At 38.6% G+C, this 19,488-nt stretch overlaps 2 protein-coding genes across 3 annotated transcripts; both read right to left on the bottom strand.

Annotated features, from left to right (window-relative positions):
- Positions 1 to 556: 556 nt before the first annotated feature.
- LOC139938731 (uncharacterized) lies at positions 557 to 7,519 on the bottom strand. Its single transcript, XM_071934350.1, has 5 exons — positions 7,458 to 7,519; positions 3,515 to 3,906; positions 2,413 to 2,468; positions 1,331 to 1,813; positions 557 to 574 (listed from the first exon to the last, which is right to left on the bottom strand). Exons 1-5 carry the CDS (start codon positions 7,517 to 7,519, stop codon positions 557 to 559), a joined length of 1,011 nt encoding a protein of 336 aa, XP_071790451.1.
- A 749-nt stretch (positions 7,520 to 8,268) lies between these two features.
- On the bottom strand, positions 8,269 to 19,486 carry LOC139938415 (peroxisome assembly protein 12-like). Of its 2 annotated transcripts, none has more exons than XM_071933922.1 (10): positions 19,454 to 19,486; positions 18,342 to 18,482; positions 17,629 to 17,737; positions 17,047 to 17,174; positions 15,390 to 15,539; positions 14,590 to 14,665; positions 14,054 to 14,132; positions 12,606 to 12,783; positions 10,999 to 11,096; positions 8,269 to 10,224 (listed from the first exon to the last, which is right to left on the bottom strand). In XM_071933922.1, exons 2-10 carry the CDS (start codon positions 18,462 to 18,464, stop codon positions 10,107 to 10,109), a joined length of 1,059 nt encoding a protein of 352 aa, XP_071790023.1. In that variant the 5' UTR covers positions 18,465 to 18,482; positions 19,454 to 19,486; the 3' UTR covers positions 8,269 to 10,106. The 2 variants fall into 2 exon arrangements, with proteins under 2 accessions (XP_071790023.1, XP_071790022.1); XM_071933921.1 differs by having other exon boundaries at positions 19,330 to 19,476.
- Between the last annotated feature and the right edge of the window lie 2 nt (positions 19,487 to 19,488).

The following is a 19,488-nucleotide window of genomic DNA, read 5'->3' as shown; positions in this document are numbered from 1 at the left end:
CTTCGTTTATTAGTATATCTTTCCTTGACATTCTTCCGCAAAAGTTCACAAAGGTTCATTGTAGGGGAAATCCCCTTTGGTTGTCCCTTGTGAACACTTGGGTCTCCCCTTGGGTCTCAATGGTAAGGTATTGGAAATGTAACAAGCGTTTTTTCTTTCCTTGTGGTCTATACTTGAAAAATTATATGAATGAATGAAATATAATTGTAACTCTATGAATAATAATGAAGTACAAGTCTTCAGAGGGATTGCATTCCTTCCTACGTGATGGCATGCGGATCACACAATACATTCGGTTGTATTGTTATTCAAATAAGTCCATGGGGCGATGCCCGTATATAAAGGCCCGGACACAAGTCCTGAGCCATCTTTTCTGAGGTCATATAGTTTTTTGACCAAACAGTATTGGGAGGGTTCAAAACCCAGCAGCGGGCGGGACCCTTTTCGACTTGTACTTCATTATTATTCATAGAATTACAATTATATTTCATTCATTCATATAATTTTTCAATTCTATTTCATAACATTCGTACAAGTCTCCAGAGGGATTGCATGTTCAAAGTAGATAAATAATCTGTGATGGTCAAAAAAATTAAAAACCAGGTCAACAAACCGTATGAGGAACTCTTTAGTTATTATATGTAACAAAGTATTACATACATGTACTAGAACTAAGCACTACTTTACCGAAGGATACTTCCTCGGTTGGCTTATTATAAAACTTAGCAAATGTACTTGCATTTGACCAGTCGGCTGTTTTCAGAATTTCTTGGAGCTTTACCCCATGCGCAAAAGCTGCCGATGTAGCTGCACTGCGAAAACTATGAGCAGTGTAAACAGAGGGATCTATTCCCGCTGCACATAAAACGGCTTTCATCCATCGAGCCAATGTTCCAATGGTTACTTTTTTATGTGGCTTCTTGGTTGATATGAACAGTTTAGTTTCCTCACTAACTGTTCTAAGCGACTCAGTACGATCCAAGTAATCGTTCAATGTGCGGAGAACACATAACTTTGGGTTCTCATCAAATTTTGGTATAACTATTTTGTTATGTCCCAATCCTCTTTTTGGGCAGTTCGTTTTCAATAAATCCAAAACGGAAATAACACAGAAATAAACTGATATAGTATCTATACTAGCCAGCGTTTGGGTTCTTTGAGCTGATACAAGAGCTATTAGAGTTAAAAGTTTCTGACTTAAAACTAATAAAGAAAGTTCATTGTTAACTGGCAATGATTTTAAATAATCTAAAACAATTGAAACTTTCCATGTTTTTGAGTATCTCGGTTTCGGGGGTGTTGTATTAAATACTCCCCTCATTAAACGTACTATTAGAGGGTGTTGTCCCGCTACATGTCCCTCAATTCTAGGTAGGGCCGAAGACAGAGCTGATCTGTAACTGTTTAACGTGGAATATGATTTTCCGTTTGAATGAGCCTTGGCTAAGAAATTTACTAAGTCTGCTACAGTTGGAGATAATGGATTAACTTGTTGTCCACTACACCAACTAGTCCAGCTTTCCCAAGCTGATTCATATTGCAGCTTTGTACTTGACCGCCATGAGTTTGCGATGAGGTTGGAAGCTTCTGCCGAAATGCCTTTTGTTTTCCAACATTCCCTGATATGACCCAAGCGACCAGGTGCAGGTTTGGAACCGGCAGTAGTGGTTGATGCATCAGACAAAACTCTGGTAGTTTGATTGGGTTTGCAATTACCAACTGTAGCAACTGTGGAAACCACGGTTGGGCCTTCCATAGAGGGGCGATGAGAAGGCAAACAGGAGTTTGCTCTCGTGATATTTTGTCCAAAATTCTACAGAGCAAACAGAAAGGTGGAAAAATGTAAGGTGTTATACCAAACCACTGCATTGAGAAAGCGTCAATGGCCCATGCGTTAGAGTCTGATTTCCATGACACATAGCAACCTATCTTATTATTAATATAAGATGCAAACAAATCAACATGTTTACAACATCCCAGAATATACGTGAGTTGAGACTCAATTCTTTATTCAATTTCTTACGAGAAAGGTAATCTGCAGTGGTATTATCTACTCCTGAGATATGGGTTGCGGATAGAGTAATATTTCTTTCGATACACCAAAGGAAGATTTTTGATGCGAGGTCATTTAAGGGACCAACAGTTCCCCCCATTCTCGAAATATAAGACGCCGCTGTGCTATTGTCTGATTTGATCAGAACATGAACATTATTGAGAGTTTCACAGTGAGTTAGCAATGCATTTTGAGCTGCCAATAACTCTAACATATTGATATGCAACTGTTGTTGGGTTTTGTACCACGTACCCTGTGTGTAAGAGTTGTCCGTTTCGGAGACTGCACCCCCAGCCGGTATTACTGGCATCTGTACAGATAACAATAGTAATGGGTGGTTTTTTAATTGACGATTTTACATCATCGCATGGAATATCCAACCACCATGTTGTCTCTTCTCTTATGGTTTGGTTTACTGCAATATTTGCATCATAATTGACATACTCATTTTTTAAGGGGTATTCGATTTGGCAGATTCGAGTTTTCGAAAATGCAATTTTCCTCTTGGAAAAACATCAAATGTGGCAATAATCATGCCTATGAATTTTGCGAGATTCCGTAAAGTCAAGACTTTCTTTTCCAGAATTTGTGTTCCCTCCGATTTCAATTGTGTATTTTCGACTTTGGAACGTTGATCGTCATTGTTTTGGAATCGCTCTCAACGCCCAGGTACGTTGAATGGGTCTGCGGTTTCAATCAGGATTTTTTCCTTGTTTATCTGGAATCCTAAATATTCCAATAAACTGTACCACAAAGGTTGTTTGTTCATTGCTTTCATTCTCCGATGAAGCCACGATCAGAATATCGTCAATAAAAATTACCAGCCTAATTCATTTACTTCTTGCTGCTGCAATGACAGGTTTCATCACCTTTGTGAAAATTCGAGGGGCTGAGCTCAGCCCGAAAGGTAAACAGGTTAATCTATAGAACTGATTCTCCCATGAAAAGCACAGATAAGATTGATCAATCTCACTCATTGGAATTGCGAAGTACGCATCTTTCAGGTCAATGGATATAAGGAAGTCATTGGATTGAATAGTTTCCTCAACTAGTTTTATATTTTCCATTTTAAAATGTTCATATCTACAAAAGTATTCAAATCTTTCAGATTTATAACCGGTCTCAGTCCACCAGATTTTTTAGGAATGAGGAAAATGTTCGATACGAACCGACAGCTAGACCTTTTAGTGGGCTGAATTGCACCCTTTTGAAGGAGTTCTTTTATCTCCTGTTTTACAGTCTGAATTTCCTCATCAGAAAACATTATTCTTTTTGGTTTGACCGATTGTACAGGGCGTGCAATGATATCAATTTTGCAGCCTGATATGGTGTTTAGAATCCACCCGTCGGAGGTAATCTGAGACCAATTATAATGGTGAAACTTTAACTGCCCGGCACAAGCCGAAATTGCAGTGGAGTCATGTTTTACATACCAGTTTTTTGTTTCAGTAAATTGCCCACTTGTAGCTGTTTCTGTAGGTTTATGGTGGGAAAACTTCCCACTATCATTTCTCCCGCCTCGGCGGTTGCCACTTGGGTAGTAGGGTTGCGTATACCGCGGTTGAGTTCTGTTTCCAGGGGTATGCCCTGTCGTGAAACCCTGGCGAAATCCACGGGTTCTTTGGGAGTAAGGCTCAAACCGACGGTTTTGAGTACTTTTGTTATTTTCTGAATAAGTCAGCTTTCTACCGGCTTTAAAAGCCTCGGCAACCTGTTTCATCGATGAATTTAGATCTTGTCCAAATAGTTTATCAGACACAGGTGTGCTCCTTGAGCACAAACCCTTATACATAGGGTTAAGGCAGGGTTTCAAATCATCCCGTCGCTTCATACTCGATTCATATGATGCATTGCTTTGGGGGACAGTCCACTCATCAGATCAGTAGGGAGGTCTACATCCCTACCATTCTACCTATTAATGGGAAATCACCGAGGCAAGACATCTATAGTGTAGCTTTCACTATGCTTTCACCACTCCATCACATCAAGCAATTACGGTTCCTATTTTATGTCACACCACTGATGAGTGCCCAAGGACTTCATAAAGTGTTTCAATTATGACATTGCCGGGCGCAAGGACAAAGTGTGACCATTATCACGCGTCATGAGCAATGAGCAATATTACAGGTATCGAACTTGTTCCATAAAACGTAATTGTTTAATTAGTTCCAATGTTACAGCGTTGTTTAATCCCCTTTACCGTTGTTACCAGGTGTATTTTTTCTCGAAGCTCTCACTTATTTCTGTAAAAATTATCACAAGTTTTCCATGTGGCTACTATTGAGTGTTGAAATGTGATCTTTAACTTTCTGTAAAAGCAAAGTGTCTAGTGAAAGAATTGTTTTGTTGTGTTTCACAATGTATAAATAGTATGCCAATGTGAGAAACATTTGGGAGTATATGTGCATAAATAGTATGCCGGGGGGAAACATTTGGAAATGTCTGCTCTATATGTGAGTTTCACTATGACCTCGTTGTGCGAATAAAAGTAGGTTAAATCTAATGGACATTTTCGTTGTGACCGCTATGGTCTCTAAAATGGGTGTTCTTTTAATTCAGTTAAAAATTGTGAAAGCTTCAATATTTTGATACATAAGGAAACCACCATGGCCGAATGCCGGAGCTACCATAGCACTTAAGCATCGAAAGATCAATCGCAGTACACCTTGACACGGCTGGATTAATTTGGTATGTTTTGTTGTATTACTTTCTCCCTTTCCTTTACTTGATTACAGTTCTACGTGATATTGCAATTAAGCTTGCCGCTGACGTACACTGGTCAAGCAGTCCAAGGCTCTTCACTACGTGAGCCGTTTGTGCAGAACGCGTCATATATAGGAGACCACCCTCAACTCAATAATTGATATGTGTGCGTTAGTTTCTGCAGTATCACCCCCCCCCCCCCCCCTCCAGAAAAAAAAGAAAAGGTCAGCTTAAAAAAGAAAGAAGGAACAAAATAGAAGTATTTTGATTTAAGGTGAATAGTTTTGTGAGTAAGACGTTCTCGGCTTCAGGTCCAAGAAGGGCGCTTCTTTGGCCCGTTGTTGAAGCACAGTTTTAATGACAGGATGACGTCAATGCGTAAGGTCTTTTAGCGAGCTGTCCACGGACTAATAATACATCCACTATTGATACACGCATGAACATAAATCATATGTTTGTTCGTAGATTATTATTATTACCACAGTTGTAAATTATTATTGCTCATCAGTCAAAGGCTCTGAAAATTGACCTGCAATGAGTAATTACGACAAACAGGTCAACTACAATATTTATTGTTACAATTAAACAGTTCATTGCGGATGTTTACTGTCTCATTTTGTGTGTCCTCTTCAAAACTATACCTACGAAGTCATAATGAGCCTCTGTTTATTGAGAAGTAACTGTTTGTTTCTGAGAAGAGGATATTAATATCTCTTGTTCTTCATTGCGCCTGATTGTCGTTCCAGCGTGGATACCGTAAATCGACAGATGAGGACAAAATATGTCCTGCCTCATTTTTGGTTGAGGAAAATTTTGTATGGTTGGCTCACAATTATTTTGCGGACTCTACCGGAGATTGAGGAGTAATTTAACAACCCTCACATACCAGCAAGAGATGAAAGACTGCATTTATAAACCGACCCGGTTTTTTTTAGTGAAGTTTAAGAAAGAACATAAATAAGTTATGTGTTGTTATGTGATTCCCAGTTCACCATTCAATATTTGACCGGTCTTCATTAAGGTCTTGCTCAGGTAACAAGATTCCAAATCATCATCACTCGATCGCCTTGAAGTTCAGTAATCTAATTTCATCTGAAGATATTAACAAATCCATGATAAACCGCGAGGCATGTGGCCTCGTGATTAATGTTTTGTCGCACTATAGTTGGTATTAAAGGAACACGTTGCCTTGGATCGGTCGAGTTGGTCTTTGAAAAGCGTTTGTAACCGTTTTTTATAAAATGCATATGGGTAGAAAGATGTTGTAAAAGTAGAATACAAAGATCCACACAAACATGACTCGAAATTGCGTGGTTTTCCTTTTACCTCGTCGACTAGCACGTCGGCCATTTATGGGGGTCAAAATTTTGACTCCCATAAATGGCCGACCGTGTTAGTTCGCACAGTAGAAGGAAAACCACGCAATTTCGAAGCAAACTTGTGTGGATCATTGTATTCTACTTTTAAAACATCTTTCCAACCATATGCATTATATAAAAAACGGTTACAAACGCTTTTGTTTTGACCAACTCGTCCGATCCAAGGCAACGTGTTCCTTTAAGGAGGTCCGCATGCTTTGCCGTCAAACTTGTTGAAATTATGAAGCTGTGTCTCTTAGTCATTACAAGGGTGAAGATCTTGGGGAAAACCCACAATTTCATCTTTAACAAATCCATGGACCACAAAGACATGTGGGCTGTTGATTAAGTTGTCGCATATTGTATTTGGTTGTTATTTGTAAGGATATTTGAAAGTGCCATTGCAACACTGGTTGAAATTGTGACATTTGGGAAATTGGATGTTAAGTTTCTTTTCTTAACGAGAGTGGGTCGTGCCAAAACCCAATTACTATGACACAACTTGCTTTTGTAAAGATCAATCTTAACTCTTTTAGTTCTTTTCATTTTCCTGACTTCATTAAAATGTGTTAGGAGAAGGTTGACATAAATGGGGCAGTCTTTCTTATGTATGTAAAACTCAATGGGCATGTCAAATAAGCGGTTTTATCATATCAATGTCTAAATTTTCTGAATAGATATTAGTTCCCGGCTGAAATTGTAAATCTGTCTGGGTCTGCCTTGGGTCTCAGGCAGATTAGTTTACGTGTCACCTGATCGCTTGATAAATTACAAAAGCTTTCAGATATTAAATTATTAAATTGGGAAGGGCGAACCGTCCGCTTATTCCCTCTCCAATTTCTGGCTGGAATGGACTTCACAAGTCCGGCAATAATGTTACAGTGTAGTATGTGAGGAGCAGAAAACTGAGTAATGTCGGGGGCGCGTGGTGTTGCTCATGCGGCGGCGACCCTCGGAGTGGCCTTCTGATGAGCGGATCTCCTGGGGTGGAGCTCGGAATGGCTCTTATCCATGATTTTGCGATATCATAGTTATGCCTTTTCCCAGCTCTTTTTGCTTGGCATTTTAAAGTATGATGTAGGTTTGAAAATGTGGCCATTACCAGTACTTGCATTTTTGCCAAAATTTGCCAAAATTGGACTTAGCATGTTTGGGGTAACAGGTGTTTTGGTGTGAACACGTCCCCTTTTTGACAGTTTCGCAGTTTTGGTTACGAGCCATCCCTACATATACTGATGCGAAACTCCGATCCTGATAAAATCCCGATCCCAATGAAATCCTGACCCCGATGAAATCCCGACCCTAATAAAATCACAATCCCATTGAGATCCCAATCCCACTACCTCCCGATCCCGGTGAAATCCCAATCCAAGATATTTCTCTCCTGGCAATAACCTATAACCATGACGCATGTTATTTGGTCACCAAGTATTTGTTTGAGCAAGAACTCACTGTGCAACGTGAGAAACAAGTCATTAGGAACACCCGTTGATTGAAACTGATAGCCCGATTTATAATGGTTCATGACAGCCATAATGCGACTTCGCGTTACAAATGCATCACTTTAAAGGAACACGTTGCCTTGGATCGGACGAGTTGGTCTATAAAAAACGTTTGTAACCGTTTGTTATAAAATGCATATGGATAGAAAGATCTTTTTAAAGTAGAATACAATGATCCACACAAATTTGCCTCGAAATTGCGTGGTTTTCCTTTTACTTTGCGAACTAACACGGTCGGCTATGGGAGTCAAAAATTTGACTCCCATAAATGGCCGACCGTGTTGGTCGACGAGGTAAAAGGAAAACCGTGCAATTTCGAGGCATGTTTGTGTGGATCATTGTATTCTACTTTTACAGAATCTTTCTAATCATGCATTTTATACCAAACGGTTACAAACGCTTTTCAAAGACCAACTCGTCCGATCAAGGCAACGTGTTCCTTTAACATTGCACTTTATATGAAAACTGCTGAGGCAGTTTTTGAGGCATCAGAAGCGGCATCAGAGAGACATCAGAAGCCTTAATTTCACAATTCTTAGTTGGGTGGTGCCGATTTGATTAGTTTTGCTCCATACATGAATCAAACTTTCAAATTATATGCAATTACCTAATGTTGGAATAAATTAACTGGGTGTGTATTCAATGAAAACTGACATTAAATTTAATGCAAATTCAGTATTAGAATTAACATAAGAATAACTTTACTCGGAAAACAAACGGATGGGGATTTTGAATAAATTGTTGCTAAAAATGTGACAAATTTTATTATTAAAGAGGTACTCAACGTTCAAATTCAGTTTTGTGATGCACTCATTTTCAACTTAAAGAGGGAGAAAATTACAATTTCTAATCTTAGATTAAAATGGTGCAAGCCTAAAATTTCATTTTATTTTATACTCTTTCAGAGCGAAATTTCAAACAAGACGGTTGAGATATCAACAAACAGTGCATTCCACTGAGGAGCTTGTGCGCCAGTTAAGAGGTAATTTTTTTGTTAAATGCCGTAGCAATTCAGAAATAAATTTAAAGTGGTCTGTACAGGAAGAGTAACCAATTTATTTGAAATGTTCAATTGAGTTTTTCAGGATATTGACGATAGAAGGATGTCAAATACAATGGCACTGTACACTTTTAAAATAAATTTAGAGAAATGTATTTTTTACCCAGTACCAAATGAAGTAAACGCAGCCCATTACAAAGCTAATTTTGACTTGATTAATAATAAGAGATGAACGATCCGACACTGAGACGACAAAAGCGAAACTCTACAGAATGTGGTCACAGGGAACATTCATCAACTCATGTTCAAAAATCCTCATATAATTAATCAAAACTAATCACACAATATAAAATGCAAAAGTAGGCATTAGTTAACATCCTAGCTTTTGTTTTCACAATTGTTGATTACACAAAATGGTTGCATTGAAAGGTAATTTATAACCCTAATTACTCCTAACCAGGTGCACTTCTCGTAGTTTTAGGCCAGCTGACAATATCATAAACTCATAGCAATACATTAGTGACAACCATTCAATGTATGTAAATTTTAACCTTTAAAGAACTGATGGCAGTTAGCTGTTTTTACTGAGAGGCAATTTTTTGTTTATGAGTTGCCACTTATGACTAAATAAACAAACAGGTTATTGATATTCTGTTGCCACACAATTAAATGCACTAGACACTATTGGTAATTACTCAAAATAATTGTTAGCAAAACTTACTTGGTAACGAGCAATGGAGAGTTGTTGATAGTACAAAGCAATAATTATCCCGCTGAAGTAACGTATTTTTTGAGAAAGAAGTAAATTTCTCACTTAAATATTAATTAACAACTTCAGGCTTAAATTAGGCTTTTATTATTATTTTTTTTTTTTCTTCATTGTCCTCCTGCAACTTTGATGACCAATTGAGTCCAAATTTTCACAGATTTATTATTGTGTGTATAATGTTGGCATACACCAAGTGCTAATTATGCCTTTAAAGATTACTGCATAATTCTGGCTAATTATGCATCAAATGTTTCAGAACCTGGGGAGGTTCAAGGGCTCGAGGGTCCAATTAATAATGTTATTTGTGTGTCGATCATCCATAACGATTTCATATTTCGAGACAAAATTAATGTACATCCACACACCCACACAGCAAGTGACCAGATGGCAACTATAATTTGTTACACTGATACCAAACTCTCCAAATAAAACAAATTATAAAAGTTCCTGGTAAAAACAACCTGGGATTTTTTGTGAAATATATATGAAATGTACAAAATTAAATATCAGACTGTATAACTCATACTCAAGTATTGAAACATCAAACCTGTAAAAGATAACAAGTGGAATTTGTTTTAAAGTGCATAGTGTTGAGAAAACCCCAGAACAGCATTTGTAACAAATCAACTTGTTCAGATGTTGGTATAATACAAGTCCATATCTGAATCAAGGCACTTTGGCTAGTCTATGTTCGTTGACGCAAAGGTCAAAGTTCGAGACATCAAGAGTCTGGTGGATAGAGTTTGACAAGATGACTGAGTTTGGATGGGTAGCTTGTGACTGGACAGCAGTGGTGACCTTTAAGGAAACTGTAGATACATGGGTAGCAGAAAACATATCTGAAATTGAAAACAAAATCATGATGATCAACCGTTTTGTCCAAACTTTGCAAGATGTCGAGTCCAAGATTTATACCCAAAATCATGTCAGCATTACCTAATTTATAACACAATATACAACTAAAAACAGGAAACTAACAGAGCACTTTAATATTAATATTGTAGTTGTTTTCATCATTCATCATTGCACAGGTTTTACCTAGCTGCAAGCACAGGACATATGGGGAAAAGTGTAATATCCAAAAGAGGAAATTTCTACCCAGTTGCCAAGATATTCAACTGTAATTCATCCCATAATGGTAACAACTTCATCGTTTCCTTATCATTTCAGGGTAAGATCGGGGGCATTGTCTTTCCACTTGTGCAGCATTTATTAGGTTGTGCACCACTAACACAATAAATCTTACCCAAACGGCTGTGGGACCAGTTAAATATTAAAAGCACTGCAGCTGGATCCCAATTGCATGACATTACTATAGACCTTATGCACATGACGTCATTTCAGTAGGGTGCCCTCACCTAGAGTTCAAAATGAGGTTGTTCATTGGCCAATCCTGTGCGCCGCGCATACACATCTGTGCGTTCAATTGTTTCGTCACCGTTTCACCGCTAAGATGGCGGCTGGATGACGTCAATGCATAAGGTCTATAGCATCCTGCACTTATGGCACTCTGTAAGTGCACAATTCCATGGTGGGTAGCATCATGAAATTGGTCTGAGACAGTTAGGAGTCTGAGACAATCATAGGGAAAGCACCGTTATGCTTAAACTCACCCTGATGTTGATAATGCAGTATCGTTCGTCCTATGCTTGTGACACAGAGGACATAAAGATGCATCTTCAGGAACTGCACTCTTCTCTTTTTGCTCAACCTTTGATCAAACGGAAAAGAAAAAAAAAAAACAGATTGATGCTTTCTCAACATAGATACACCTCTTACTCTCCTTGCCAATATTTCGTTTCCAGTTTAAATTTCCTTAAAATTTGCAATGTAAATACAATTTTGAAATGGATAATGAACTCATTTTCCAATAGAAAGTGGAATGTTGGCAGACACAAGATTAAAAGGGTATCAAATACAATGGCTCCTTATTATGCGAGTAACATGACACTTGTAAGATTTTGTCAAATTTCACAAGGACTCATTGTAGCCCTGGTAGAATCCAAGACTTCATGGAGGAGTCCAACCTGGGGCCGATTTCACAAAGAGCTAAGGTTGATCTTAACTGCAGATCAATCGTAGTTGCTAAGTAAAGTGTGATGTCACAATACAAATTACTATAGTAATACTGACAAGTTGTCTTGCGATAAATTTTATTGCTTTGTGAAATCAGCGCCTGGGCTACATCTATTGGAACATGAGTGCATCATAAAGCTAAACTTGACCACTTGACAAAGCTGATATGGTACAAATAATTTATGTTACCATTCAGGGAAAGTTACTGTGACATCAACTGATACAACCAACAAGTGAAAGGGGTGGATTAATACCATTTTATGAGAACAAGCAATCAAAACAGCAATCCATTACTGGGAAATCCACATTGATTTAATTGAGCATCTCATTTAACCATTATAAATGATTGCAATTAGACTGGGAATGCATGTCGTCAGTGTTTACTCTCTAGTCTAGTTACTGTATGCACAAGTCATTAGGGGGAATAATACTGACTCAGTAGCTAGGTATGTCTGGAGTGTTAATCTATAAACTTCCTCCTATAGTTAATTAGAAGCTCTGCATCGTCAAGTGCTTGTTCTAGTTCTCTTCCTGTTTCTTGAGAAGATGATTCTGTTGACGTCTTTAAACTCATGATTTATGTTTGAATAAGAGGGCGCTAGAATCTGTGATGCTCCTGTGCCTGGAACTACATGGAGGCAATTATATGTTCCCCTGGTTTTGATTTTGGTGCCCCTTCAGAAATGTTTTCAGTTTAAGATATTACAAGTGGAAATGGCCTTGCCCTCTCATAGATGGAATTCCACTTAAAGGAACACGTTGCCTTGGATCAGTCGAATTGGTCTTTGAAAAGCTGTAACCGTTTGTTATAAGATGCATATGGTTAGAAAGATGATTTAAAAGTAGAATACAATGATCCACACAAATTTGCCTCAAAATCGCGTGGTTTTTCTTTTACTTTGCAAACTAACAAGGTCGGCCATTTATGGCAGTCCCATAAATGGCCGACCGTATTAGTCGACAAGGTAAAAGTAAAACCACACAATTTCGAGTGATACTTGTGTGGATCATTATTATCTCTTCTTTAAATATCTTTCTAATCATATGCATTTTCTAACAAACGGTTACAAACGCTTTTCAAAGACCAACTCGACCGATCCAAGGCAACGTGTTCCTTTAACACTCATACACACATTCACTTTACCTTAGGTGGTTTAGGTATTGGTAATGCAGTAACAGCCAGTCTACTCTGATTGTCTTGACTCATGTACCACCACTCTAAGAACTGTAGGAAGAAGATACTGACTGAGAGACCCTGTGAGATGGAGATTGCAGCAATGCCGATACCTCGCTTGAGATAATGCCACAAACCTGACGACAAACTTGGAGAATACATGAGAAAGGTACAGAGATGTTACATTTTCGTAGAGACAAAGAATATTAGTTAGTTTTACTCATACACCTGTACACCGATGTGTGTAAGGCACTTTGTACTCGGTACTTTCCGGATCCAAAATCCATATGCATACTACTTGGGTGGGATTCGAACCCCTGACCTACTGAGACACTGTTAGTGAAGCCATGATTTCTACTCGAGCCTTTTCAGGTGGCTCTGTGTTATCTTTGTGAATGGCCGACCTGTGATAGCTGATAAGTAACCTTCTTGTTGTTCTGACCACAGACTTGGAGATTTTCATTGAGAAAAAGAATATTATTTAGTTTTACTCATACACCAATGTGAGTAAAGCACTTTATATTCAGTACTTTCCTGATACGAAAATCCGTAGACATGCTACTCGGTAGGGATTCGTTCGTTAGCTTTTTGTGTTTATTATCTTAGTAAATACATGTACTTAACTTGTCTCCATAATTGCTACAAAAGCTTAAATGCAGTTTCTATGTAAATAGTTAGCCTTTAAGTGCTTTTTCAACCGTCCTTGGTAAATACCATGTGATATATTAACTTATAATTAATCAAATATTTTCATAGATTGCGAATTGTTTCTACGGTATTCTAACTGACAGCATGCTCCTTAAGGGTAGAGCAAACACCCCCCTGCTCCTTGGCAACGCACTCCCCAGTATCATGGTGGCAGGATCTGTGAGGTTACCGTTCCAACTGAATTAACCTTGTAAGTATAGTCAATTAAATTTATATGTAGTGGCGTATGCATGGTGGCCCCAGTGGAAGTAATTTGAAGTGTTTGGGCAATGGGCATACCCTTGTTGCTTCCGAGGGTTCACTAACAGTGTATCGGGGACTGTCCAAAGTTGTCCACATTTTCAAGGTTGTAAAGAGAGTTCTACTTTGGTCTCTCCTCATACTATCTGTCTGATTGTAAATGTTGTAAGCTTTGGACGGCCCCATAAGTACATGAACCTGGGCCCAATTTCATAGAGCTGCTAAGCACAACAATTTGCTTAGCATGAAATTTTGGCCTTGATAAAAGCAAAAGTTTCCAAGCAAATGTTCACGTTATTTTCAGAATTTGTAAACAACAGCTGAATGAACTCGCAATAATATGCAGCAAATGGAAATTTGGTTGGTATTCCTGTTTTTATCAAGGAAGAAATTTCATGCTAAGCAAATTTTTGTGCTTAGCAGCTCTATGAAATTAAGCCCTGGACTTATGATGCTCAGATTAGACTTACCCTGTATTTGGTCCAACAACTGATCCCTGAGAGGCCTGGAATAGTATATCCTCCCTACTCAGGTTTTTTAATCTCACTCCTGCACAAACATGAAGAAAAACAAATGAAAACAAATTGTGAGCTGGTAAGATCTGACCAAGGCTAAATTTAATGGGAAAGGTATATTCAGAGACATCTCTGAGGGACCTTCAACAATCTTCACTGGCAAGAAAACAATTTCAGAAAATATAAGTTAACACACAAGCATAAGAGGAGTGCAGAAAATATAGTGTCGTGTTTCAGCCGAGTTGGATATGGGACACAACCGTGCTATAGTTTTCCATATTCCATGGAGGGCATAAAAATTAATTTATCTAAAAGCAAACTTGACACGTAGCTTATAGGTGTATTTACAACAGGGCAATACACAGAGTGTTATATAGTCCAAACCACTCTTGTTGCCATGGATCAACCAATCACAATCAAAGACTCAAGTTTGCTTGAAGAAGATGACAAATAAAATAGGTTTCATGTGTAAACAGTTAACATGTAATCACCTGCAAGCTTCAAGAACGGAGAATGGCAATCGGACTTATCAAAGAGATATCTCAACTGATAGAAGAACATGGTGCTCTGGAAAGTAAGAAAATATCATCAAGAAATCATCATCTTAGTCCATGTCATTGTAGTATTTTGGTGGTTTTTACTTTCTCTTTAAAAAAAAAAAAGTTATCTTGCTCACCCATGAGCACAACACAGGTAGAATTAGTACAGAGAAGAATGGAGAGGAATAGAAGCAGGGGCAGACCAGCAATGTACAGTTGACATAAAGAGGCAGGAATAGACCAAGGGTATTTAGACCAACAACTTGTCAAAATCAGACTTTAAATTATAACACCATCTCATCAAACAAAGACTGTTACTCCTTGTATCCAAGAGCTATACCAATCTGGAACTCGCTCCCGCCTCGAGTTAAATCAGCCCCTGACACCTACACTTTGAAGTCCCTCCTTGAAAACATAAAATTTGAGTAGGAGCATGCATGCATGAGGGTCTGCACATTTATAGAACTGTGACAGCGGTTTGTGCAGTAAAGACAGAACAAGATAAGGTGGAGAAGTAGAGAAGCCAGTTACCACCATGCTGAATAGCAGAGATGGTTGGAAGGTAATAATGATGACCACAACGGCACAATCCAGTACCAACTGACCAAGAAGAAGAACATGGGGCATGATTTGTCTTCAAATTACTATGCCACATTCAAATAAAAGTATGCTTATTTACATTTCATTTTTCTTGATATACTGTAAAATGGAAGCTAACACACCACCAAAAGTAAACACCCAGACAAACGAACCTCTAATGTCATATGCAGGAATGGGAAGACTGTCTTGAAGATCTTCCGTAGTCTAAGTTGCTCTGCTACTGCACCGGGTCGATCCAAATCTTCATCTCTCCACCTCTCATACAAAGCTTCTAGTTTCAGCTTCAAGTACGGAACGAGTGCCTTCAAACCCAAAAAAATAATCAGAGTTCTAATAAATTGCACTTTTTCTACATTTATATATTATCAAAGCGTATTATTATATGCTAGGTATGGAAAGTTTTGAACTATGATTATAAGGGTTTACCAGATGAGACGGGACAATCTGCAGATAACCTCGCCAGAAACAAACAGGCAAATCCCTTTTATTGTCTTAAAGATAAGTGTACTGGGTCCTTTTTATGTGCATTGTGGCTTTTCGCCCCTCTGAATGATGAAGCAACAATGCTCAAGTGTCAAGACCGGTACTCAAAAGTGCTATTCACATGACAGCAATTTAACTGGGATCCCTTGCTTAATTTTAGCATGGTTGTGAAATGTAGCAATGTTTGACAAGATTTTGCAAGAAACTTGGACAGTAGAAACAATTGTTGTCCTTTCACACAAGGTACATTTTGTAAAATTTTACAACCATGCTACAAATTAACAAGGGACCCTTGCGAAATGGCTCTCGTGTGAAAGGGGCTAAAGTCACACTCTGTCATTCATGAGTTTTTTTTGTAAACCTCTATGTGTCCGGTACTCATAAATCAAATGTACTGAATCTAAAATAAATGGCAAAGCGACCTAATGGAAACATTTTACCAACTTGCTCAGTTCATCAGCCCAGGGAAATAAATGAGTCAAAACCTTGATGATGACTGTGAAATGTAATAGGCAGCAATAATAAGACTGTCATAATTCATTAGGTTTCACCCCTACACCAAACAATTCCCAAACCCCCAAATCTAATTGATATGTTCGATGCTGTAAGACTGTTTTAGTAAACCGACTACGAGAGCTGGGTTTTAGGGGCCGGGTCCCTTGGCTGCTTAACACAGGATCCAGATCAGAGAGTCCAAAATATTGGGTGTTGAGTTACATAAGAAAATGGACCCATGTAAATCACTATAGGAAATTTGGGTTAATGCACTGATAAATCACTATCACAAATCCATGGCTAAAAGTATGACAAACATGATCTTTAAGGCCCAGTACAAATTTAAACATGTTATTGTCATTTGAATTGTCACATCACGAGTTCCACATGTGGTGCGGTGTGATGAATTCCCAATTGTTTTCAATGCAATAAGCACTTATCACAATTTATGTGAGTGATGTTTCCACACAGGTGGAGTGGGCTTACCTATTTTGAATTGCCTCATCAGGAATTTTATTTGTGGTGGTGAGCAGGAATCATGTGACTCGTGTATCCAGTGTGAACAAATTAAGCAAGCAACGGGCAGTATGAATGAAAAAGCCTGGCCACTTTCAAATGCTTCTGCTAATGGTGAGAATTTCCATGCAATAGTGTTGCTTGCTTGGTCTTCTTATGTTGTATATGCAGTATGCACTAGCTACGAAGCGTGTGACTCCGGTAGCTGATTGTGTCTGTTGTGTCTTGTTCCAGAGAGCATACAAGGAGCATGTCATACATGTTATAAGGGCCCTGCCACACAGTGGTAGTAATGAATAGGGCCTGTCTACCTACCAGGAAGATAATGGATCTGAGATGCTGCCAACTTCTTAGGCCTTGTGGAACATCCGACTGTGTCTTACTACTTGAAGCCGCAGCACAAACTCGCTTTAAACTGTAGAAGTTCTCAGCGAACGATGCACCTGACAGAAATAAACAGAGACACATTATTACACACAAACTAGTATAACAATGTGTAAATTTGTGTTTACTTCAAGAAGTGTTTTAAAGATTTAAAACACTCAATGGTTAAACAGTCTGTTTGTAAACAAGTTTTGTATACTCAACCCAAGAAATGGTAAAAAAAAAAAAACCTCCAGAGTGCCCTTTTGAGACCCGCCAAATTGCGTGAAAAATATCAAACTACCCAAGGTTCTTTCTTTTAATAAAAGTAAATTCATTAATGACCACCCTTTAAGCATTCCTTTAGGAATTGTAAACAAATTTCTTGGAGAGATGGCTTCCAGATGGCTTGCCGGGTTGGAAATTGTTCCTAATAAATCTAAGGGTTATTCCTCTAAGCACAACAAACTTGCCCAACTTGAAAATATTTTGCCTAAATGTGTTCAACACCCTACACCCTAATACTAATCTTACTGGTTGTGCTTAGGAAATGATGTTGCAGAAGTACGTCTAATGATGTGTAGATTTCATCAGCGAACCGGTAGAGGATGGCATACCGAGCTGGATTGTGTTCAGCAAGAATCTACATTGGAAAGAAGTCATAACGGTTAAACGAGCAAGAGGTAATGAAGAATGTCCTGTAACAACTGAACAAGAAATCCAGATGCAGGACACACGCCTCAAACTACAAGCCCTGTGCTTTTGTTGTGGTGTCCTTTGCAAAAGTTCAATACAAATTCACATTTTCCTCATAGAATTGCCGCTACCAGAGTAAAACCGCCTTGCCCCTTCAAGAGTGAAGTTCAAGGTCCGAGGACAGACCTGGAACTTGGTCTTTGAGAGGGCAAGGCCATTTTCATTTTGCAGAGGGCACTTCCATTGGAAAACTTTTGAAGGGGCTCCAAGGCCAAGACCAGGGCAATAAAGGTCATGACCTCAGTGCCCATCATTTAAATCCAGGTTTGCAGGGAATGTTAGGAAATAGAAGGTTCATGTGAGTGTAATGCAAGTAATTTGAAACTCAAGTGAACTTGTTGGAACCTTGTTTAAAACTTGTGAAGGAAACAGAAGCCTTTAGCAATTCATAAGCTGTATGGTAATGAAGTTATTCAATAAAGCCATCAACAAAAACAATTTCACCTTTACAGAGACAATTTTAAGACTTTTTAACAATATAGAAAAGTCACCTTTATCAAATGCTTCATGGCCGGGCGAAGTGTACTCATCAAACTTTCTTGAGCAAGAACTTCAAAAAATGAAGGTCTGTTTGAGACTGTCGTTGATGTCAAGTGAGCACCGAATTCTGCCATCTTGTCTGTGTTTTATAACTGGGTGTTAATAAAAAAGAAAGAGTTCAATAACAAGTTAGTTTTCTTGGCATAAGTTGAGTTCATTATGACTACAGTTCCAGTCCAGGGGAAAAGGAATATTACGTTACCTCCCTTCCATCTTTCTAGTGAAGGACCAGTTGTTCAAAATCTTACCAAAGTTTGAATCATATTTTAGCATCAATGGGGGGGGGGGAAGGATTGAAGAAAACTGGATGGGGATGTGGAATGTGCAGGTTGATAAAAGTAGTACGCTTTACAGTCAGCTAGGCAACAATGGTAAAAAATGCCTGCAATTTAATCTACAATATTTATGTAATGCCAGGTACAAACTTGTCTGACATGTTGGAGTAGGAAAGGGTGCTACAACCAGACTTGCCGGTTTAAATAGCATCTCAGTCGGTTCTAGCAGTATATCCACTAAATACCTTTTATTTATTTAATTAAAGTTTAAACAAATAAATTGTCAAACATGTTGGACATAAAATCACACAAATCACACGCACTCTCCGTCATGAACAGTACTACTGTACTAGCTACTACCCACCTAGGCCTTCTACTAGTACTACCACTACCAGCATAATAATGGCATTATGATTAGCCGTATGTAGGCTTACTTGTCATACAGAATCGCAGATAGTCCAGAGTACATTATAGCCTATAGTATCGTAGAGCACTTCCTACCCCTACATTCTTGTTCAGAAAGTTGTTGTAGTTGTACACACAAGAACTTGAGAGGTGCATGCACTGGCTGGGGCACTGCACTGGCACTGCACGTACTCGGCACTGCGGCAGCCCACCCAAAACTGTATTTTTACAAACCCACAATCGCCCCATCTCCCCTTACCTTTTCAGTGAAGGAACCAATACCAAAACGAGTGCCAGCTACCACAGACCATGCATAGGTATGTTCTTTGTGGCTTATTTGTTGTTTTGTATCTCTAATTTGCAGTTAAACATGATAACTTTACCTGCGAATTAATGTGCTTTCTAGCAGACGACGATG

Source organism: Asterias amurensis, chromosome 6 (genome assembly GCF_032118995.1).
Source record: "Asterias amurensis chromosome 6, ASM3211899v1".
Taxonomy (NCBI): domain Eukaryota; kingdom Metazoa; phylum Echinodermata; class Asteroidea; order Forcipulatida; family Asteriidae; genus Asterias; species Asterias amurensis.
The sequence above is the reverse complement of the archived record's forward strand: the minus strand, read 5'-3'. Positions and strand labels throughout refer to the sequence as shown.